Below are 24,988 nucleotides of genomic sequence, written 5' to 3'. Positions count from 1 at the left end.
GCAAAGCACAAGTCAACATATTGATAATCTTGCACATACTACTGTGTTCAAGAAAAAAGAGACACAAGTCTATATACCTAATTACAGTAAGATTAACAGTCACCATTAACACACATTCTCAGGCCATGTCTAAAAGACTGAGCCTACAAACACTGAGGAGCTCCCAGGCTCAGGTGTACTCCCTACCTGGGTTGTGATCCCCAAATTAACCAGTACCCAGGCAGGCCCCATGATCCTGCCTTAGCTCCCAGGAGAAGGTCACCTGCAAGGAAGCTCTGGAGAACTCCATACCAGCTCCCAGAGGGACTCAAAAGTGTATTCCCACCCTCCAGTCTAGACATAGGTGTACTGCTTATCCCAGCTAACCAGTGAAATGCCTACTGCTTTTCAACGACTATGTAAGGGACTCATGCTCTGAACTTGGGTTCTTCAGTTTTCACCTTACTTTGTAAAGCAGTCCAGCACAGACAGCCCTGGCAGTCTACTGCGGTGCAGAATTTGGAAATACAGCCAAACTTCCAGCTATATAATACAAACTGGACACCTCCTTTACATATGTGCTTCTTGTACTACAAAGACCAATTCTAATTCTCTGCTATGATTTCATGCTCTGCATCAGAAGATACTGATATTTAATTATTTAGGCTGCAACTGACAGTTCTCAATTTATTTATCTCATTATGACTGGTTAAATATGCAGAAACATTACTGGAAGTTGTTACCTACTATCAACAGTAAGGCCTGACATGGGGATGTAGTAAAATACAGATCTTGTGTCCTGGTTTTGGCTGGGATAGAGTTCATTTTCTTTCTAGTAGCTGGTACAGTGCTGAGTTTTGGATTTAGTATGAGAATAATGTTGATAGCACACTTGTGGTTTTAGTTGTTGCTAGGTGGTATTTATACTAAGTCAAGGATTTTTCAGCTTCTCGTGCCCTGCCATCAAGAAGGCTGGAGGGGCACAAGAAGTTGGGAGGGGACACAACCAGGACAGCTGACCCAAACTGGCCAAAGGACTATTCCATACCATATGATGTCATGCACAGTATATAAACCTGGGGGTGTTGGCCAGGGAGGGGTGGCAGATTGCCACTTGGAGACTGGCTGAGCATCAGTTAGCAGGTGGTGAGCAATTGCATTGTGCCTCATTTGTCTTTCTTGGATTTTATTTCACTCTCTTTTTGTTATGTTCCATTTCATCATCATTATTATTTTGATTTGGTTTATTATATTTTTCATTTCAATTGTTAGACTGTTTTTATCTCAACCCATGAGTTTTATTTGTTTTTTTCTCCTCCCCATCTCAGCACAGGGTGGTGAGGAGTGAGTGAGTGGCTGCGTGGTGCTTAGCTGCTGGCTTGGGTTAAACCACAACCTCTTGATAAAGTGGTAATTTGACAAAGTAGGGGATGTCAGGATGGTAATAAACACAGGATGATTTTCACCTCTAAATACATATCAGAAGAAACTCTTGTGCATAATCAGCCAGGACTTGTCAAAGACTGAGTATGAAAACAAGGAACAGCAATAGCCTTAGCTTTGCCATAGACTTAGACGGCCTTAATCAAATTGTCTGCATCCTTTATGCATCCATTTTTCCTTCTGAAAATGGGCACATTATCCTGCTATGGTGACACAGCTAATGCGTTGGATGTAATCAGGTACAAACATATTAAAAGTATTATCCTCTAATTATAGGAGTATAAATTGAAAGAAATATAATGCTTTATAGAGCTTTTCCTAAACACGTCAGGCTGTAACGTCAGCTGTCACTAAGACATCTTTAGTATGCAACCACCACTAGATGGCAAAGTTATACTACTCTCTCTGGACACTGTTACTCACTGATCTTAAAATTTATGTTTTTAGGAGTCTCAAGACAGAATGAGGAATAAACCATGGGTGTCAATAAGAAAACCAAATATTTATAGTCATGATTCTGTAGTCAAAGAACTGCTTGACAAATTCAAACTAGTTAAATTATAGCCTATTGATTCACAGTAAATGGTACATTGGTGTGTTCCTCTATTAATAGATCAAGACTGTAGGAGAGGGAAATTTACTTTTTAAAGCACTGAAAGCTGGAACAGACCACACTGACAAGAAAAAAATCTTGCTAGATCAGATGTGTTCATTTTGGTTTTTTAATGTGCCAGCAGTGGGGGAAGAGGTAGTGCTGCTGCAAAATTTTGACAAACTGACTGGAGTTAAGGGATTAAAGAATTCCAGCCACAGTTATGTTTCCACCACAACTGCAGTACAAATGAAAACTCTGAGAACATCCCATGCCTTATGATTTGTGATTTTACATGAATGGAACAGGAATTTGGTTTCTGAGGTCAGAACTGTCAAGTGCATAGATACTTTAACTGTTTCTAAGTTTCACTGAAAGAATAAATTGTGCAGGCACTTTTGAAAATTTGTATTGAGAGGTTGTTTTAAAACTACAAATAGAAGTGGTGTCATCTCTCAGGTTTTATACACGATTCAGTCTAACATATTTCAAAACCAGGTTTGCTAGCACTCATCTGTTCGGAAAACATAATCAGCTCCTTAATACATTTGCAACGCCATTATCTAAATAACCAGTTTCAGGATAATTCCTTTTAGTTTTATAGTTATGGCTATAAAGTATCAGAAACCAAGAATCTAATTATGGCACAGAACCTGGAGACAGCCAGGCAGCTCCAGCATTCATGTACATCTGTAAGATTTAGATTGCAACTCAGATGGGGCCACTGTATTACAGTCAAGTTCTCTGACACTACGTTATAGATATGCAAAAAAGCTCTTTATCTCTAGAATAAATCAGATCTGTAGGTGTAAAGTGAATGCAGTTTCCTCCTCCAGGTATTATCAGACTCCAACATATTGGGTCTATACTGCAAAGACATGCACACAACCAATTTCAGTCAAGGAATGGAACCAGAGAACTTCTAAAAACCGAAGTTATCTTGCTCGCTCTGACAACACATTTAAGGGGCAAAATATGTTATTTTAAAATGGTGCAGATGGCTGCCTGCAATAAATTTAAAAAGCACACCACAGTGTTTCAGGGTTATCACCTTTTGCCATTTGAATCCAATTTATTAGTTGTTGTCTAGACACTTCCTACTTACCAATTTTGATACAAATGAATTCTATCTAAATTTGAATACACTTAATCTAGATTGAGATGTGCTCACTGACATGTGCTGTACAAAATCAGCTGTACTTACCTGATCCTTGTTTGATGACAGGAGCTGATGGAGGTGGTGGTTTCTTCGGTCTCTAAAATTTAATAACGGAAGAAAACAGATTGTATCAAAATGCCTGTAAATCTCATTCATACAAAGGTTGGAGTTAATCATACACTGCTTAGCATTAATAATTACAAGTCTTGAGACTACAGATCTGTCACGTATTTCCCCTGAAATAACTTCATTAAAATGAATTTGAAGAGAGAAAATAGCATTGACAAATAAAATTACATTTTTCTACTTTAGAAATTGAAATGTTCTGCTGAGGGGAAAGAAAAAGTCCAGTTTATGTGCCTTAAGATTAGAGAAATACATGAAATTTGGTTTATGTCAGCAAACCTATTTATTTGAGATTTAATCTTGTAAATATTCCAACCTATTTTGGAAAAAACAAACACAAAAAAACAGATAGATGTGGAAAAACCTGAAGTGTGTGTTTTCAGACTCATAAATGGCAAAAATGCAGAACACAGGAAATGCTGCAAAGATTACATTGTATCCACTCACTATAGTTATCAGAGTTTTAGATGTCTGGTGAAATGAAATAAATTCCAACCAATCTGTACTTTTTACTTCTACTTTCTCTGTTATGACTATTTTCCTAACAGATCTGCAATGGTATGGCTGAGAAACATGACCACCAAATCAGCACCAGAACCATTCTCTTACACCTGCAGGCTAGGGGAAGAGTGGCTCAGTTCAGCCTCTGCCCTAGAACTCTCAAGTCTTGATCTGAATGTTGACAGGGGGCAGGTTTTCTATGAAGGCTGAGACCTTGCCACTCACCCTTCCTGGCAATCTCTCTCAAATCTAGCAAATGTTTTCATCTCTGGAGAAAAAATAACCAGTTTTGCACAGACTGAGTAAGTCTAACAGATTAAATCTCTGAAGTTGCCATCCTGCAAGCCTCAGGTTTCTCCTACCACCTCATCCTAACCAGATCACCTCCTGTCATCAACCTGAGAAAACTGTGGCCAAGAACTCAGGAGTGCAGAGTGATCTTCTCTAGACTGGCTGCTGTGGGCCATTGTCCAGGAACAGTGAGTACCTTATACTCTCAGAGACACTTCTTCAAGAATTTAGGCAGCATGGTTCAAGGTTTAAATGCAGAAAAGTGCAGAAAAATGTGGAAAAGAAAGAAGACAGGGACAATGAATGTCTTGTGACAGCAATTGGGAGTTTGGTTGATAATGGCTGCAGAGTGAAATAGTTGGTCCTGAGGATCCAGCAGCACAATATACACATTTGGGGTTTATTCTGGAGTGGTGTGAGCCTGATCCCATTGACTGTCCATAGGTCAGCAGTTGGAATATATGAGGTGCACTCCTTTCACACATCTTTTGGCTTAGTTTTCATATGAAAGGAGTCTAGTTCACGTCCCCTGAGACTTGTCTTTGAGGCAAAAAAAAGCATAGCAAATGCAGATGGACAAGTGAGAGATTCACTACAAATCCCACTCCTGATTAAAACTAAATCACTAATGTAGATAAAGACAAAGGAGAAAGGATCCTATGGTTCATTAGACAATGTGGCTTTAACTGGAGGCTGATGAGGGAAATACATTGTTTCAAAAAGGCAGACAAAGATCAGAAAGGAGGTAGTGTAAAGGAGCCTTAAGACTGCTGAGGGAAACATGGAGAAGCAGGGAGAAATTACAAGGGTCGGTGGCTGGATAACCAGGAAGGTGATGGAGACAGACTAGAAATGAAGCCAACAGAAAGGAAACCAGAACTGGTTGGGCAAGAAGAGATCAAAACTACCGAGCAGGGACAAAGAGTGAGAGGGGAGAGAAAAACAAGTTGGATAAAAAAATTTGATGTAGGAATAGAAAGTAAATCCAGATGGTGATTTAGACTCAGGTAGTAAGCTCAGGGGAAAATCCTGTAATTGAGACCACCTGAGAGGCGGAGACGGACCAGGCAGTGAGTAGAAAAGGCCTGAGACAAATAGCCATGTGTGGAGAAGAATCGGGATTGGAAAACTGGGGACTGAACAAGGAGACAGGAAAAGATCCCAAGCTTTTGTTCAACAAGCAGAAGAACTACTTCAACAAATACTTTCAGACCATGGGATGGAACCCAAGGTTTCTGGATCACATCAGAAAATACCTGACAAAACCACTGGAAAAGTATCCATTTCCTTCCCTTTTAGCACTGATTCAAGCAAAGACAGACAGTCTATAGTCCTACTAGTTATGTACTCATGTGGCCACCAGAACTGTGCCATTTTGAAAATTAATAAAATTTTATTCTTCACATTTACAGCAAACCTAGCTGCAATTTCTAAGTGTTAAGAGTATTTTTCTACAAGTTATATTCATTGTACTCTAAAGAAAGAAACACTTAAAGATATATCATTTATAAGTTAAAGAATACTGAATACATTTCATGATGAAAAATATGGATAAGAGTAAGATTTTTTTCTAATATAATAGGCACACTACGTCTTAAGGTTTATGATTTCTGCCTCTTCTGGAAATCACCTTCTTTTATTATTAGGCCTAAAGCCAGGATATCCACTCTATTATGGAATTGCATTTTCATCTCCCAGAGGTTTTGCTGCTTTTCTACCTTCATTTTCAATAATTATCATGTTAGCTTCTGTTAGATGTTTAATAGTTGCTTTATTAAGCTTTCCAAGTTATTTAATTTTTGCCTCTGGCATCCAGTTTTATTACCAAAGATTGAAGCCCAGTGTCAGTACGTCTCAGTTTTATCACTGACGGCTTGCACTGTCATTGTGAAATACTCATCAAAAGCCTGACTGCAAGCTCGTAATATCCTACTGATGACTGAAAAGGTTCCTAAAAATGGAATGAACTTCTGGGAGAAGTAATCCATTACTTTATTCCAGGAAGCTGCAGGACTTCTAACTATTGTTTGGCAAATAACAACGCCATCTCTTTCAAATAAATAGAAGCTGAAAAGGCTTCTGCATTGATTTTATACCTTCTTTTTTAATAATTATGAGAGAGGTAAAGAAACATGCCTCTGAGATACCAAAAACTCACTACTGTCTTTCAAATCTCACAGTTAAAATTTCACCCTTTTCATTCTGGAACAGTGCTTGATGCTGTCAATCAACATGCAGATGATACACTAACTTTTCATATTCCACCACAAAAACAATGGAGAAGAGTTAACAATTCTGGTCATCATTGTATCACCTGACTCAGCAAATTACCCTGGGACCTCCAGTTCCTCTCTCTCTCAAACTTGAAACACAGGACAGAGGACTTTCAGAGCAACATAGTGGAGGCAGGCTGACTGGATGGGCCAACCACACCCTTCAAAGAAACTCCGTAATATGACTTTGAGTGCACATGTTCTCCTCATGGATGCTTTGTAACCCTGAAATTTGTTTCCTTTAACGATTTTTGTTATTAAGTTAGAAGTAAAACTTTGTCAAATCACATATCTGAAAGAGAATTTCTTTGAACTTCATTTTCATTCTGTATTCTAAAGCGAAAAGGAAAGAATACCTTGCTTACCTCTTTTTCAAAATCAGAAGGAAGAAGCTTGACAAAGTTATCTGGAAACACACCTCGTCTGCCATTGAGTTCGCCTTCCCACCAACCCACATCAATGCAATCCTACAAAATAGTAAAATAAAATGAAAACCACAATATACTTGTGTGCTGAACAGATCTGTATACTGAAGTGCTCTTTTGCATAATGTCCCGCCTTCTTGCTAGAACATGACAGTTTACTGGAGTGCCAGGTTAACAGGGTAATCTACCAGATAAAACTTCAGTAATCACCCTGCATTACATTATCAAAGGGAGCAGCTAGGAAAGAACAATAAACATGCTGTAAGAGCTCAAGAGCTTGTCTGTATTTAAAGCAAAACACTATTTCACTATTTGATCTATTAAACCAGTAAGCATTTTGAGCACGTATGATACTACTCTCTGACTTCATTTCACAGAAAGACAATAACTTAATTAAGCAGCATACATCCCAGGAGGTAAAAATGCTCCTTTATTTCCCATACTTTCAAGAAAAGCTTGGCACATTAGAATTATTAAATTTAATCACAGTCCAATTAAGAAGGCATTATACACCTGATCAATAACAGCATCACCTTTTTCTGCAGCATTTTTGAGCAGCACAATGCAGTGTGCAGCAAAACAACATACAGCTAAATGCTCGCAATAAGTGAACTACTGTATCAGTGAGTCTAAATGGTGAAAAAAATAGTATAGCTATTTTGGTAATGAATAATAAAAGAAGGCACAATCATTTTAGAGAAGGTTAAAATTGTTTCTTAAACCCTGGATGTTAAGCTCCATGTTCACTTATTTTTGTGTTTGCTAAGGGGAACACTTCCAGTTGAGATTTTCTACATTCTTCTACCCTGAAAGCTGTAGGTGAACCAATTCCAAAACACAATTATGGGAAAGTGACCCATTGTCTGTTCAGTCTTAAAACCATTTCAGCCAATTTTAGCAGTTGTCTCAGCACCAGGCTGGCCAACCTTTCTATCCTCTTGAGCAGTAGACCTAAATCTTCATGTGTCTCAGAGTCATGCAATAAATATTACACAGCTGAGACATGAGGAAAAGTGAAATCCCACAAACAGTGCATGGGTTGGACACAACACTCACCAGGGATCCCCCCATTCTATAAGAGCCAGGGCTAAACAGGGTTGGGTTTACAGCTTCGATCCCACATCGTCTGGCAACATCAGCCTTAAGCAATCACTGCAGCATCACTGCTTCCTCAGCTACAGATCTGGACTAACCAAACTGTCTGCACCTGTCAGGTATATCCAGCTGTCCTGGTAGCAGAGCCACACTGGAACTGCTCAAGAGTTCAACATGTTGGATGTTCCTATTCTCACATTTCTAATACAACCCTGTGGAAACTCTCCCAGATTTAATGTACTTTTGTTTTTCAAAAAAATCACATTGCACCACTGTTCAGAAGAGATCAGTTAAAATTTAGCAGCTGTGTTCTCTGAATAACTCAGTGGTACAGATGTAGGTCTAACAGTTCTAGCTTGGGGCATGGTCACTGTTCCAGGTCATCCTGCAGTGGGGATTCTCCACTACTCACTGCTGCAGAAACTGAGTGGTTCTTTCCCTGCAAAGACTTGATTTGGGCTGTGGAAAAAAGCATGATAATGTACAAAGCTGGCTCATTACAATCACCTGTCTCTTCCTGCTTTTCAGTAAGGTGTGAGAGAGTGAAAAAGCTGTGCATCTGGAACACCAGAATATAGGGACAAGAAGGAACAGAGGAGAATGAATATAATAAAAGTAGGCAAGAGTGGGCAGGCAGTTTAGGAAAAAGGCAGAGGCAAAAACATGCACTTTTGCAGAAAACAAAGCTATAAAAATTGGACAGAAACAAATGAAACAGGACAAATACTGCAAGCCTCATATATGCTATGAGGCAACATCTCTCCAGAAACAGCACTGAATCGAGGGGTACAGAAGCTTAACATTATTGTGGTGTGAGAAAACATCTTTAAAAACACCAAGTGGAACTGCATGTCTTAACACTGTTTATCTACACGATTTGGTTGTGTTGTTCAGTACATGTAAAAGCTCTATGGTTAAAAACATCACACAGTCAAATCAGACACTGTTGTAGCCATGTGTATAGGGGAACAAAATATTCATTAAAAGACAGATGTGGTCTGTTTTTCAAGACAAGTATCCAAAATGAGCAAAGACTTTACAGCCACTCTGATCTTCATTTCATCATCTACCTAGGAACAATCATAGCATGCTCTACAATTTTGGAAAGTTTTGAAGATAAATGCTTACAAAGCATCTGCACACTGCAGCAGTACAGAGGGGGAAAAAAGTGAAAATGAGTATTCCTTTGTTTAGACGTAAACATAGTTTAAATAGGAGAGAGAATCTACTGAAAATAATGTGAATGGGCAATAAAAGATTGTATGATAATACATGCATGCAAAATAGCCTTATTGTTACATTTCCATGAAATAATTTGTTTCAGCTGCTACAGGGATGACAGAATAATGCAAGTTAACTTAATGAGGTGTACTTAATACCAAGAGAAGACTTAAAAATATTGTTCACAATGATTGTGTTTGTTGGTATTTTTCTCTAAGTTATAATGCATAAACATTGGATGATATTTGAGAGAAAACAGACTAGCATTAAAGAAGATCATTGCTTTTATGTTTTGTTGTGGGTTTTTTTAGTTATTTTTCTGTTCTAGGCTCTTTATTTAGCCCACCTCATCTCCTGAGATAAGAGTATGCACTAACTAAATACACAAGCTAAATAGCCTGGCTTCTTGCATCATGTCTGGTTTGGGTGTTGGTTTCCTCCCCGCTCCCTCATATCTCAATTTTACTCTGATGTATTCTGTTCCTGATCTACAAATGCAGGCACTGAACAATCCTTTCATTCTTTTTCTGGTTGTTTTCTCTCATGCTCAATCTGTGCTTTTCTCCTGCATTCTCCCTTCTCTTTAGCAGGGTGACCTTCACCAAGGACTCTTACCTTTCCTAGACTCAGGCGTTATTTAGGAGGTACTTACTAGCTCTGTTAGACTGTCAGACCTCTGTTAGTGAACAGGGCTGATTCTTGACTAGCTGATGTTTTCAAAATATCTGCTGAGTGAACACAGGGCTCCGTGAAGGACCAAGATAATCAGCTAGTCATGCATGGCACAGACAGGCACTGTGCAGGATATTACTCTTACCGCAGAGCCAGCACCCCTCATTCCTGATGTGAAGGCGCCCTCCCACTTGGCTCTATCTACTTGCGCAGCCTAGTAATCAGTGCACTCAACTGTTCTATCACATGGCGTGTTTTATAATGCCCTCCATCCCCTATGCCACTAATCTGAAATTGCCAAAACATTTATGACCCAATTTAGATGTTGAAAAATATTAAGAATAATTCAAGTGCCCAGAGATGAAAAGCTTGTGCTTCAACTGATAGCACAGCTTAGTGCTAGCTATTAATCCTGACTAAACAACATACAACATTACATATATTCTTTTTAGGTCAGATTTTTTTATGCTCTTAGGAAACACAAATCTTACTCCTACTTCTTCATTTTATTAACACACATGAATTTTGTATTCAATGTTTTTTTTAAAGCTCATTTGTCTTCATGAGGACACTGTTTGTGTTACATGTTCTTTAATCTCAAACAGCTGCAGGTTTGCTTTTTTCTCCTCTCCAGCTTGTCACTCAGACTTATGCAGCCAACCACCACACTGGATTTTCATACAGTAAGTAAATCTTTAGGCAGTTTCTCTTTAATTTTCTCATTTATTTACCAGAGGAGGCTTCTGTGTCACTGAGCAAAAGGATAGAAAGAGATCTCAGAATTTAAATGAATGAGATCTGGTGAAGAATCTCAGTGGTGGTGCCCTCCTACTACCCACAACTGCAGGCATGCTATGCCTCAGAAACTTCTGGAAGCCCATGTACAATGCGGGCAGCAGGTACGTCTTCATTATGAGACAGACCACCACACAAGGATACCTGAGTTACAGCTGCACAAGCTGCCTCAAGCACTAACAAATGACAGAGCTATGAAGCACAATCAAGGCAACATGATTAAAACAATGTGGTTGCCTGTGAACATTGAGCTAAAGCTACTCCAGTACTCCTAGATCCCCATCAGCCATGTAATCCTAATCATATTGTCTTTTTTAATATATCTTCATGTGTTGAAGGTCAGCAAAACGGCTGTAATTTCAATATGCAGATTTTATACAAAAGGTGTCAAGTTATTACAATCCAGTATCAATATTCAAAAATATTGCCAAGCCTGTTTTCACTGTTCAGGCAGAGGCAGATTCATGAAATAGAGGAAAAAAAAATCTAGAGGGAAATTTTAGCATTTTCTCATTGAAACACAAATCTTGGTTTTATCCTCATTTCCAGTGAAGTAGTTTTGTTCCAAAATCATGTCTCTGATGAATTTAATTCAAATGACTTTTTAGAGAACAGAGTAAAGGGAGGGAGGAGAGGCAAAATGAAAGAAGGATTGAAAAGCTCTTCTATGGCAGAATCAACTTCCATTCTAATTTCAAGCTCAGCAGATCCCAAATAACTGGTAATAAACTCAATACATTGGATTTATTAGCAACATTAATTTTGTGGTAAGTATTAGGGTAAAGAAATGGACAAAACATAGTGATGAGAAAGACAGAGGTATTGAGGAATTTTTGAGAAGCAATTTTTAAACTTTATAAGAAATAAATATTACACAAAACATAAGGTACTAAAATGGCAACCTGAGCTGGAATTCTTATGTAAGTCAGAAAAATACTGTAAGATGAAAGGGCAAACGTGGGAGAAATGGCAACTGCCAGAAAACAAGAATACAACTAGCTTTTGTCAACATGTTGCCAACAATTTTAAGGGAATACACAGGTGAACTAAAAAACACCAGTCCTCTTCTTGACACAAAGAATAAGAGGGAGAGAACTATCCTTCATGTAATTAGAAGTGAGACATTCAAGCTGTGAAGAAAATTGTAGGAGGGAATCATCTGGAGAAAACAGATGTATTTTGCAGAAGGGAATATTAAAACAACAGAAAAGAAGAAAATAAAACACAAACCCTTAACCAACGATAAGAAAGATAAGAACACAGTTTCACTCTGAAACTTATGTCTGTGGTGACTAAAAGGGGGGGGGGAGAGAGAGAGAGATACATGACTAGAGAGACCAGATAAAAGCCGTGCAAAGATATTTTAACATACAGGCGAAGAAAGTTTCCATTTGGAGCACCAGGTTTTTCATACTGTTACTGAATGTAAATGAAATATAGTGAAATACTTAAGTAGGGTTGACAGTATAAGATCATGGCTTAGTTTCCTTTCAACAACCGCAGTGATCCTATAGCCACTCTCGTATTGGCTAAGAAAAGCCATAGAACACTGGAGCTGTGCTTCCTCCTCTTCTGGGTGAAAGAATCACAACACTGCTTGGTCTCTTATGCACACAGGATCCTACATTAATAGTTTTTCTTAGCAACAAAACTGCTGCTCTGATATTAGAACAAACACTGTGCTGTTCCTTCCCTCAGTGCTCTCAATCCAACTGTAAGAAAGCAGACGCTGGTAGAGACTGAACAGAAAGCCCCAGCATAAGGTGCCTTATACTACGTAGTCTTACAAATACTCCACTCAGACGCACAGAAGCGGCTGTACCTAGACAGACACTACTGACAAGATGCTAGCCCTTGTCATCTTCCCAGCCTAGGAGTACAGCTGGTCACTAGACAAGAACACAAACTTCTCTTCAGTCAGACACCATCAACCGTTTTCTTTGGTGGTAAAAGAGATGACAATGGAGGTTGATAAGGCAGAGCTGTCAGTCCCTTGCTAACTTGATCTTCACTTTACTAGCTGATACCACATTAAAGACAACAAAATTAAAAGATGCAAGTTCACACCTGGCAGGTGACGTCTCTCTCATGCCAAGCTGTATCCCAGCTACGAGGATGACGGTGACAGATTGCCCTGTCATGCAAACATGATTGAACTCTCCATCCTGAAAAAACTCATGACTTCACAACCGTTTGCTCTGCTCCAAGCAGGCAGAAGTTTCATATACCCCAAAGACAGAGGGGGTTTTTACTCCATATAAAGTGTTCTCTCTTAAAAAACAGGCTTGGTTATTATAGATGGGTTTATTTCTAGCCCACACTGCTACTTGCACTCTAGGCCTGAGCTGGATGAAAGGATCATGAAGGCAACCAACACTTTCTCTGAAAATGGAAAGCAGCACTTCTGGCTGTGAACATATTTATAATAAAAACTCATGATGTGGATTTTTTCCATTATTTTTCTAAAAGTCAGTAAAGCATACAAGATTACTATAATTTACATGTCGGACATGCACAAATCTATGCTTTCTTCCAACTACTATGCATTATTTTTCCTTTTTTATTTTCCTTCAAGCCACTTACAGGAGAGTTTCTATGTACTATGAGACTGTTCTTAATCACTTAAATAAAAACCAGTAGCTACTTGGCTCTCCATTCAGTTACCATTATAATTATTCTCTTGCCTGTGTTCAGAAACCCACTGGGCTTGTATCTAGATCATCGCTGAAGCCACCTACAAATGCACTCAAGCTTGCTCTCTCCAGCATCAGCAGCCATCTGATACTCACTGGGAACCTACCAAAAGCTGAGCAACTTCTGCAGCTTACCAAAATAGATGGAAACCTGAGAGCACCTGAGCAAGGCTGGTAGGGGCTGCCTAGATAACCTATTCAGCCACTCCATGAAGCACAGCACCGCCACAGCTTGCACACAGAGGGCATAACAAAAGGTTGCAAGAGATGCAGGAACAGTTTTATGGCAGGTAAGTATCCACTGCTTCAGCCATGTTTTCCATTTATTTTAGGGACAAAGATATTTCCTGCCTTTTCCTCCAAAGCAACCAGGCCTTCAAGGTAGCACCTGCTCCCTCATCTCTTGCTGCCTTTAGAAGAACTGAGGGCTATGGCACAAATTCATCTCTCCCCTCCCTAACCTACCTTCCAAGCTGCCCCTAGAAAAGCAGAAGGCTTTTGTTGGTAAAAGTAAATGAGAGGTTTTTCCTATTCCCCAAGGTCCCAAAACAAGTAACAGGCTATGTATTTATTTTCTCTTCTATCCATGACTGTAACTGCAGATGTGTAAACCCTTGAAGAGGGCAATCTTCTCATTTGTAAATACAACTTCTGTTTTTCTGAGGGAGCTGATCACTGCATGGGCTGGTCCTCTGAACATGCTGCTACTTTGTAATACTGCTAAAATATGGAGCCATGGTTTGGACATCAACCCATAACTGCTCTATTTTTAGCTTTCCTGATTAAAAGTTTTTGATACAGAAACATTTCACCATACAGATGTCATCATTATAGCTAGGATAGAAAGCAATGTCAAGAACAAGAACAAGCAGGTCCTCAGGAAAGGTAGCTGCAAAGCACATACTCTGGAATGCGTACTCTCAGATAACAAGTTTTATGCTCATGCCAGTAAATGTACTTGTATGCATAGTCATCATCATTTACAGATGACATCTTCTAAAAAACTGGTCTATGAGAATTATCTTTTTAATTTAAGATGTATAGATTACTAAATGTAAAATATACAACTGGCAAACTAAATTTACAAAGTAAAAATTTGGACTATTCAGAGTATTGAGATACACCGTAACAGTGCAGGGTTTGAAAAAGTGAAATTTTCTTGGTAGGATACCACAGTTTCACAGAAATCTCCACTAGAATACATAGTTCCTTGTATAATTTGAAAAAAAAAAAAAAATAAAAATCCCAGCAGTTGGCAGTTGTATTCATCAAATGTCTGCTTTCCTTCTGCCCTTGTAAAGTTGGTTCTCATGAAGAAGAATGTTGAGCTGGTAAAATCACATTATTCAGAAAGCCATGAATACCTCTTACACTTGCACTAAGAGCTTTCATGTGTCAACTCTGCTACATTGGCAGCAGGACATTAAATTACTACTACCCTCACTGCAAGCATGTCTGCAGCAGTCTTTCAACAACTGATAGCCAACCTCATAATTTAAAGAAAAACAAACCAGCTTTAATGTGAACAAATGTGTCTACAGCACTTTTCAAGACATCATCCATACACACAGACATATAAGTAACACGTAAAGGCTTCTGAATTTGGAGATTAAAGGCCTCATAGAAAGACAAATCTGAAGGACAAGTGCTCTGTCATTCAGCGCACCCATGAGAGCACCTGTGAGGAAGCACTGCTGCCTGCCTCCGGGCTCAACTGCAGTGCTGGGGCCAAGAGGTCCCAACTCTCACAAACGCTGGAGAAGGCCACAGGACAGGGTCTGGGATTTTTAAAGTTGGTGTATAACATCACTGGGCAAAACCAATAATGTGCGGGGAAATTTCTACTTTTTTTTTACCCTGTTGTTGAGTAACTGCCTTGATTTAAATATATGGTTAGGTGTCAAAGATCAGCATTATTTTAGTAACTTTGTAATGAACTAAACAAAACCTGACCTCACACCATGTCAGATTTTCATTAATACAACCTTGTCATTGTGGGAAAGCAACAAAATCATGTTAAAGCTAGGTGAAAAAAGTGGTTTAGTAATATTCATGAATGTTTCTTTAAAATTTCTTACTACATTCAGTATGATAATGCTGAAACCAAGATATACTCTCAAAATCCAATTTTATTTTAAAAGTCAGAAAACAATTGATTTTAGAGTCTTCATAAATTCTCACAAAACTTGATAAAATACTTATGAATGAAGGAAAGCATCTCTCCAGCAGTTTACATTACACCCACCTTGTGCTACCTAAGCCTGTATTCAAAATGATCAAGATTTGTTACTTCCTAAACTCAGTTACTGGGATTGAGACCTTACAGTATAGTGCAAAATTTTTTGAATACTTTTGAAGAAAATGGCTATTATTTAAAGCATCTAGTTAGTAATCAAGTACTCCTTAGTAGAAACATCATTTTAAAATCTGGCAATAAAGCATAATGAATCTCTCAACAACTACCTAATCCAAGATCATTTAGATAAAAGAGAGTACAATAGACAATAAGTCTTCTGAGGCAATCCTGGAGAACACCCATTGTCCCCATACATACACCTTCTTGCAAATACTCATAGATTATGAAATACTGAAAGAAAAGTATGAGAGGAAACCTCCCAGACTGGCTCTGTTTGGCCCTGAACCCAGGGATTTATCCTGCTCAGGTCCTCAGCCTGTGTCCCAAAAGCCCTAAATTCTGCACGGATCCTTCCCAGCTCCTGTCAGCTCTCATGCCCAAGCCATAGAGACATATATCTGATAACACCAGTTGCATCTTTTAATGCTTAAGAAGTCAAACAGTTAAATTTTTCTTTATCCATAAGCTCCAAGGTTCTACTAAGAACACTCTATGGAAGGAAATGGGAGAAACTGTCAGAAATTAGACGTTATTTCAGCTGTGGTTACACTACTCTTCCCAGACAGTGTTTTTTACTGGAAGGCACAACAAGAGGATACCTCTCCAGAAGACACAGTCTGTTCAAGAACTGGTCCAGGTTATTGGGCCCTTCAAAAAAGAAACTGGCTGAGAATAATGAATGATCTACAGTACCCAAGATGTTAGAGTAAAGGATCTAGCAGACCAGATACATTTTGTCTGTTAAATCTGTTTCAGGCTAGATCTAACCTTTCGACTTTACACTCTGTGACTAAATAGTTTAATCAGTAATGAAGCTGAAATGCTTTGATGAAATATTTGTACAAACAGGAAAAATTATGTTGCTCATTGAACAAAACAATCTCTTCTGGGGATTCACTTCACTTGCATTGTTCAGTCAGCAGAATATCATGGAGAAATAAATATCTTCCATGTCATAAAACTCTAGCAGTCCAATATTCAAATTAAAACTAAATTAGCCAACACAAAAATGAAAGGTGGTGCTAGTAACTGACATAAATTATGCCTCTGATGACCCAAGATACGATATTTACATAATTACATTTTTTGTATTTAGAAAGATTATAAATACATAGAACAAAACATTTGAAGGATTATTTAATGCTATTACTACTTAGATCACAGACATCTTAGGACCAGGGTCCTAATTACAATTACTAATTACTTGGCACTATATGTGCATTTCTACTTTCCCTTTAAATAGCTCTCCCTACCCCAAAAAGGTTGGACTTCAGATAATACCATCAAACCAGCAGGTGAACCCAATATTCAGGATAAAAGAAAGGATGAAGCTAAGCAGTGAGCCTAAAGCCCACATTGTGAAAAATAATCACAGTTTTCCAGACGCCTCAGCATTTCAGTCATATCTTTTGTAAGCAGAGAGCAGAAAAAAATTTCTTTCCTTTTTTATCTTAAAATATGTCACCTTTTTAGATTAGCTTGGCTGTATTAAACATACTTAGAAATAAACCTAACTCTTTTCAAATGATGCAAATCTTGAAGCATTGCATGCATGGGGGATCCTACAACTTCACCTACTTAGTTTGGCATGACCTTCCATTTGTCAAAATTCAAATTTGGGACTTCCCAGGAACAACAGAATCCCTTCCTCTGAAAGCACTGCTGTAGCACTGTGATCAGTGATAACACAAACAGGAAAAGAGAACTTCAGTGCATACTTAAAAAAATGATATTATAAATATACTAACAAGAAGAACATTCAAGTGCTGGCTGCTCCCCTCTCCCCTGTATATGCAGTTTATTTAAATGCTCAACTCAAACATTAGTGTTTCAGTAATGCTTCTAAAGATACCAGTAAAATGTAAGCTGCACCTGGTACCTTATTATACATATTGTCAGGCTTTATCTCTACACAGACCTTACTTAATGCCCCATTGCCAACCACAGCAGCCAAGAAATGCTGCAAGATATGAATAAGTGTTAAAAATTTATTTATAAACATTTAAAGGTCTTGGCCAAGGATACGGTCTAGGCAAGAAGAAAAATGAAAGGACAATTACTCACAGTCTGTTTTCCCTATAACTTACCAAATATATCAAATAATTTTAGAAAATGAACATATTTATTTGATCATCGGTGTCCCCACAAGTTTTATATAACTGCTTTTAATCACTTACATGAGGAAACAGTCATGCTTCTATCCCGTGACACAAGTTTTACCCCATGCACTTGCCACATACATTAGCAGCATGTCAAAAGTGTCTCGTTCTGCAGAACCTACTCCAGCTACCATCCCACACGGCACCGTGGCTTAAAAACCCGCAAAAATCCAAGCCTTCTCATTTCCATTAGGTCAAAACCTTCAGAGGAAGGTTTCAGGTCAGGAATAGTGACCCTACTGCTAAGCCAGTCTCTCAGCAGGCTGCTGACTGCAGGGGCAGTCCCGTTCCTTGTGTCACCCTTTCCTATTCACACATCCCTGCGTGTCCTGTGGCCAAGGTTGTCAGATGCAAGGCAAAAGGGCAGGAGCAGAACCATCCCTTTCAGCAGCCACCTACTATCAATCATGTAAAACTGCACCCTCAGCATGCACACTTCGCAAAATAATTTCTTGTATGAAATCAGCAACTTTGGTATGAGCAGGTTTCTCAATCAGCTAAGGAGGTGGGATGTCTCGAGGGAAAAACTGGTGCTGAACACAGCGTAGGAGGCAAGGAACATAGAAAGCAGATTAGGTATGGCTATTAGGTCTGGCCAAAGACGTGTTGAATAATTCATGGTTATCTCAGTAGAGAAAAGGGCATGCACCAAGACCCTTTAAGGTATTGTCCTCTCTGAGGGGAAAACCTATTTATTTCCAAAGGCAAGCAGTAAGTGCCTTTATTGCTTACATGCTATTCTTTAAACAGAAAACATCATAAAAGCCTTCTTAAAGCTGGACATTATTTGATGTTTATTTACTGTATTTCTTTCAGTTTCTGTATGCAAGATTGTTGCAGAAGTTGCAAACGCTCAAAATATCTTATATTAAAACCCCAAATAGGGGCATCTGCATGGCCAAATATTTAGTGTCAACAAAAATCCACTGTGTTGTTCTGACAGAAAGCCATTTTTATCTTTTATTAAACCAGATTATACTTACCCCTGCATAACCTAATTTTTTTTGATTGTTATATTAGTAAACTCATTTCTAAAAATGAGATAAAATATTTTAGCTATCAATGAAAATCAAAATTACCTGAATGACTATAATGAAATATGACTAAATTTTTCCCTTCTTTCAAAAGAGAGAACCTTAAGCCACCATGCTTCTGCTTTGAAAATTTCTGTTTTCTTGGCCAATTAGCTTTATTTTTAATGACCTCAAATATTATAACTTTTTTTTTTACCCATAGAGCAGAAAATACCAAAACTTTCATCTTAATATGGAAAAATGAGTGATACTGTCTACCAAGCAAATGCTCATACTGAAAGAAAAACTGAAAGTCTTCTAATTCCCCCACATATTTCTATAACCAAGGGTTATAAAATTTGTGTGTGCCACCTGCAATTAAAAGCATACAGAACAACTCAGCAATGAAAAAAAGCCCCACAGAAACAAATGCAGACACCAGATAAATTTCTACCCTAGTGACATCACAACCTAGCGAAATGTTCAATTAAATGTCAGCTAGCGTCCTCCTCTATCGCACTGTCCAGCTACTGCTCCTTCCCCTGCTCACGGCCTCAACCCACTGGCAAGACTCTTGTACATAGCACTTATTAATTTCATCCCTTTAGGAGCCCCCTGCATCCATCAGAGCAGCTGTTTTCCTTCACAACCCTACGCAGCCAAGTTCACCTTGGCAATCACTCAGCTAAAGAAAGTGCTCTGGACAATTACGTCCTGCACCAGGATGAGCATTTAAAGGTGTCGTAAGAGAGAAAACTGGGAGAATTGTTTTGCCAAAAGGGCCATACTTGGGGTAACTGTCTAGAAATACAGTGAGGGTGAAATGAAGTGCCTAACAACTACCCTAAGAATTGAAAAATATTAAGCGCTCTGCATAAGGATAGATTCCATACTCTAACATGGTCAAACACACAGACCAGTCACTGCAACAGTGAAAACACAACATTATTAAAGAGGCTATCAAGACTGAATCTCATTTCATTGTTTCCTTATACCGTTCTAATTGTCTGTACATGCTTGTCTGTCTTACCACTTGATTGCATGTGCTTTGGGGCAGGGACTCACCAAATGTTCAGCATTTTGAACCACAAAATTCACAGTAAATTATTAATAATAAGACCAAAAGCAATTACTATCTTTGCAAAAACTGATTGCCATTATGTTTATTTTTAGAGACTAGGTTTCTAGCTCTTTTTTCCCCAACACAGAAGCACTAAAAATTGGATTGTCATTAAATATCAGATAATTTGTCATGAAAGTCTTTCACTAGTGACAGGCATTCCCTTGTTGTGTCTTTCATGATACCAATGCATCAATTTTCTAGTACTATTTGAAAAGCACCAGCAAGGTTTTGGAAGGCTGTATCTCACTGATGTTTTCTTTTTCACCTCGTTAATCCTTCAGATAGTTTTGATGAATCACAAGGAGACTGGACACCCCCCATGAAACTCCTCATGAAAGCTCTTTTGCAAAATCAGAAAGGACCCCCTACTACGTTCATCGATCACTTCAGTGCAACACACTCTTACCGCTAATTTCACGTATTCAGCTCTTAGTCTGTAGCAGGAGAAGAAAGGCTTTGCAATCCAGGTAGGTGGATGCTGAGAGAAAGCCAGGTGGGATATGCAGAGCAAGGCACAAGATTATTATTCCATCTGATATATTGATAGCTATCAATTTCAATACCTTGTAAATTCAGAATTAGCAGAATTGCCACTGATACTGCCCTCCGCTACTTCTACTCTGATAATAAAGGTTCAGGGGAGGATACTTTTCCATTATTGTCAGCTTTTCAAATTAGCAATGATTTTTGAAGTAGTTAATTTTATTTATCCAGACCGTTTTAATTCCTGGGAACAAAGTGGTCTCTACTGCCTAGAGCTCAGGTAGATTGATGCAGCGCATTGAAATCTTTCACACTCTTACAAGTAAAACTGCTTTCAAATGAGTGCACAGCTGCCAGTATGTACCTGATGTATTTGCTTTGAAATTATGTAGCTAGTACTATTGATTCCTCACAGAGGTCATTTTTTGTATGCCAGTGAAATCTCCAGAATCCTATGCATTTTGTCAGAATTTATTAGAGCTACTAAGAAATTTGTAGTGTTTGCCTAAAGAGTCTTTATTAACACTGGAAAGTAGCCTACAGTAGCTATGTTTAAAAGTGCTGGAATGAAAAATCCTAAAATAGTTTCAAGATGACAGTTGTAAATGTCACGTGAATCTTCTGTTGCTTAACAGCAACTCTACTTATTACAAGTACAATCTCCAAAATCAATATTTGAGCACGATAAAACATCTGTTTGCCACTCTCCTTCAGCTGCATTGTGCAGTCACTACCAGCGTTCTTGTCCTTATCCAAATGCTGTCAGGAACATATTGAAGACACTAAAAAAATTACCAAAGGAACACAAAATTACAAAGACTAACCTACAGGGTCAATCTCATGCCCTCTTGCCATTCATACCTTTCAGCTTATGAATGTATCTTATCATCAAATCGCACAACAATCACCTTAACTGTACAAGTAAAATTACTGTATTTTGCTTTTTGTTCCCTTCCTTCCAAAGGTGTATTTTTCTCAGACCCCTTTTTGCAAAGCAAAGCTACCAGGTCTACTGTTTTATTGCCTTGAAGATGAAGTTTTTACCTTCCTTTACAATTCTGGGCAATATTTTCTGTTTTTTTATCTTTAAATATTTTGCATGAAGGAATTAAAGTACTACCATTTGTCCACTTTAATTTCCAGTAATTAATAAATAAAACCTCTTCTATGGATCTACAAGGATATTTGCTTCACTGGAGAAAATGAGGAGAGAAAAAGCTTTTAGAGAAATTTTCGGAATACATTTATGTGAAGTTTGTTTCTGCTTTTCTTTTAGTCTTTTAGGTAAATTTTAACCTATGAGAAAACAACAGTTACCACCATATGTTTGGACTCTATCTCATCATGTATCTCTTCCATGATTTCGGTCTGCAGTTCATAAAAAAATGACTCAATATGCTGTTTAATCAGCAATTATTTTTGGCTATCATCCTCGCATAATGCCATTCTCCACCTTATATCTCCCAAAATACATACCATTCTGACTAGTAAATGATCAGCCTCTACTGACTTACTTCAGTGTTTACACAAAACTTATCAGCACACTCTCCAAGTCACTAGGGAAGTCACTTGTGATTCAGCAAATCCATTCAAAATATTCTTTGGCTGTTTCATAAAAAAACTCAGATATTCAAATTCCCTTATCATAGAGGCCTAAGGAAAGGTCTGATCAGCTTTTGATTCAAGACCTCAACATCCATCAAAACAGAATGAGAACTTGACACAGATTCTGCAAAGGCCATGACAAAAAAAAGTTTGTTCTTTATACTAAATAGATATTTTATGATCTTGACAAAGGGACTTTTATAACTAATTTAACTGAAAAAAAGAGATAGATCTGATATAATCTTATACCTTTTATCTGAAGGGCACTGTTAAAATGGTGGTTTTGAATTCTGCATTTACTGATATTACTCCTTAGTAATTCTTTCAACAAAATAAAGTTTTATCATTTTAAGATTCATATCAGACTAACAGCTTCCTCACACACATATTCTCACATCTGTGTGCACAAATACACAGGCTTTCCTAGTAATTTACTATTTAGCTCATTTAAGTCATTCCCCTTCCTCTTAGCACTTATCAAGTCCTATCTTATCTTCATGCTTTTAAGATTCTTGTAATGCATTTTACATTATTTTCATGAGATTTCTCTCCCAGTCTGGTGTCACTCACTCATTACTTCAGCCACTTCACACATTCTCACCAATGCTGTTGTTTTCAATTAAATGCAAATTCAGTACAAGCTAAAATCCTAAGTCTTCAACATTCCTATAGATCTGACTGTGTGAAAATAGATTAGCCTAGTAAGGGACTTTTCATACCGAGAATTTGTATCACTTTCTGGTTTTAGTGATTTCAACAAAATACGTTATTTTATGATAACGCATCTGTGGTTGTAGGAAGTACTATGACACACATCTCCTCCTTTAAAGGTAACAATCTTCTCTCTTTGGGTCTAGGTAATTGGGAAGAATAAATTCTGTCTAATCCTCTCCAGCATAGAAAGCAAACCCTACTAAACAATTTATTGCCAATAGATTAAAAAAAGCCTCTGTAATCTGATAGCAAAGCAAAACCATAGTAATGGTACTCCATACGTTTCTATTTAATTCCTCTTAGTATGGATCACTAACTGGTTATGGAAAGGACTCTCTAAGCATGGTGATTTAAATTTCAGGTAAAAGGCAACTCTCTAGCAGAAGCCATTAGTGGGCAGAAAGGTGAGGCTGACTTTGTTATTGCTGACTGAAAGAAAAATTACAAAAGACACCTGCTTCAGATGATTTGGACTAAAATGAAGCTACTATATTGCATGGTAGAGCATGAAGGAGACCCCACTGTTTTCAGAACTCTACAGCAGGGAACCTGACTCCACATCACTTGAATTTTATTTTTTAAACTATATGTTAAAAACAGATGAAAAAAACCCACAAGTCTGATTGCAATGAGGTCTGCAAACCACAAAAGGATCTGCAAAGTGACTGCTTGTTAAGCACTGTTTCTTCAGTATCTCAGATTAGTTCAAACACAGCATAAAAAAGCATCCATGGAAAAATGCCAAGCCTTTTTGCATTGAGATCCCCCACTCTCTAGAGGCATGGTTTTATGCAATTTTTCAGATACGTGATATACCACAGAAAAATGAAGAAAAGTGAATAAAATGTCTGCAGTGGCTTGATACCATCAGGCTAGAGAGTAGAAAGGACAGAGAATATATTGACAAACTTCTCATTGCATGGTTGGGAAAACTGATTAATTCAGTCAAATCATTAGCTCAGTTACTATAAAAGACAAATATCCTTCCATTGTGGGGGCAGAAGCAGCAGGAAGAAGAAAATGGGAAAAAGCAAGCAAATGAAATCTCATATTGAAACCTCAATAAATTAATTGTCTCTTTATCTAAGTATACTGAAGAACACAGCTTCACCTGAAGACCAGCTGTCTCAGAAAGTTAAATCAACCTGGGCAATAAAGCGTAAAGTAGACAGGAACAACATCTTAAAAGCAATTTCCATGATCACAGACACTGTTAAATACTCACACAAGAACATTCTAAAACAGGCAAAGCCAAACAGTTTTCAAGACAAGGTAAACAAAAAAGTCATTGAGGGAAAGTCATTAAAGGATATTTAATGTACACAATTTATTTTTTAAATTTGCAGTTTCTCTTCCTACAAAATGTCTGATTATTTTTCCTCAATTACATGTATATCCTTCAGGACAAAGATGTCCTCTAGGATTGCAAATGGCTTAGTATATAGCAAACACTGCCCCAGATGTATTTCCCAAGGTTTTTGGGTTTTTCCACCCAGGTGCCAAATTGCAGTCTAGTAACAATTTCTTATGAAACTTATCAATTATAGAATTCATTCTTTTACTTTCATGTAAGCACAAACAACAACAGCAATATTGTGCACATCATTATAATTCATCTTCATCATGCAAAATCCACAGTCCTTTCTAGTTCGTAGCTTTTTTTTTCCCAAATACTTATGTCCAGCAGTCAAAAGCATTTAAACAAACTGTGAAGTCTTTAAACAAGAGCAGGAAACTAAGTCCACCTAAACTATAATCCATTCTAGTAACATGTACTAGTAACAAAATCCATTTGTAACATGGTGCACAGCTCTTCTAAAAGAAAGCCAACTGTCTACTCACCATCTTATTGTATAATTTTTTGAGATTTAGTATAAATCCTGGCACTGTTTTTTCATTTCTCATCTTAAATAATTTCAAGTAATTTTAAAGAAAAGAACACAGATCTAAAATTATTTAATTCAATTTCTGTTTTATCATCTTTTTCTGCTTTACCATAGTGCTAAGGGTGGCTACATTTTAAATAAATGTTTAGTTCATTGAGCTAATTTAGGTACATTATCTCCATCTAACCCAAAAAAAGTCTAATTCACAATTTCTACAAGAAAGATAACTCACATACCTAACAGAGATGTTCAAAGCCACTGCTTTCTTGAGTCTTCGAGTTTATTCTCTAGGCTTCTATGTTTGTTACAGATATGAATTTACAACTTACGTGGATCTGCCAGCAGATTCAAATTAAAATTAATCGTATAAACTTGTATACTAAA

General features: G+C 37.8%; 1 protein-coding gene across 5 annotated transcripts in view; it reads right to left on the bottom strand.

Moving 5' to 3' along the window:
- The window catches only part of SH3KBP1 (SH3 domain containing kinase binding protein 1), a 238,498-nt gene that overhangs the window by 29,733 nt on the left and 183,777 nt on the right, over positions 1 to 24,988 (bottom strand). For all 5 annotated transcript variants that reach the window (XM_074858676.1, XM_074858679.1, XM_074858678.1 and 2 more), the window contains 2 exons: positions 6,730 to 6,831; positions 3,219 to 3,270 (listed from right to left, as the gene is read on the bottom strand). In XM_074858676.1, coding sequence (XP_074714777.1) covers positions 3,219 to 3,270; positions 6,730 to 6,831 — 154 coding nt within the window. The remainder of the gene's footprint in view (positions 1 to 3,218; positions 3,271 to 6,729; positions 6,832 to 24,988) is intronic.

Source organism: Strix uralensis, chromosome 2 (genome assembly GCF_047716275.1).
Source record: "Strix uralensis isolate ZFMK-TIS-50842 chromosome 2, bStrUra1, whole genome shotgun sequence".
Classification (NCBI taxonomy): Eukaryota; Metazoa; Chordata; class Aves; order Strigiformes; family Strigidae; genus Strix; species Strix uralensis.
Note: the sequence above shows the minus strand (reverse complement) of the source record. Positions and strands in the feature narration are given on the sequence as shown.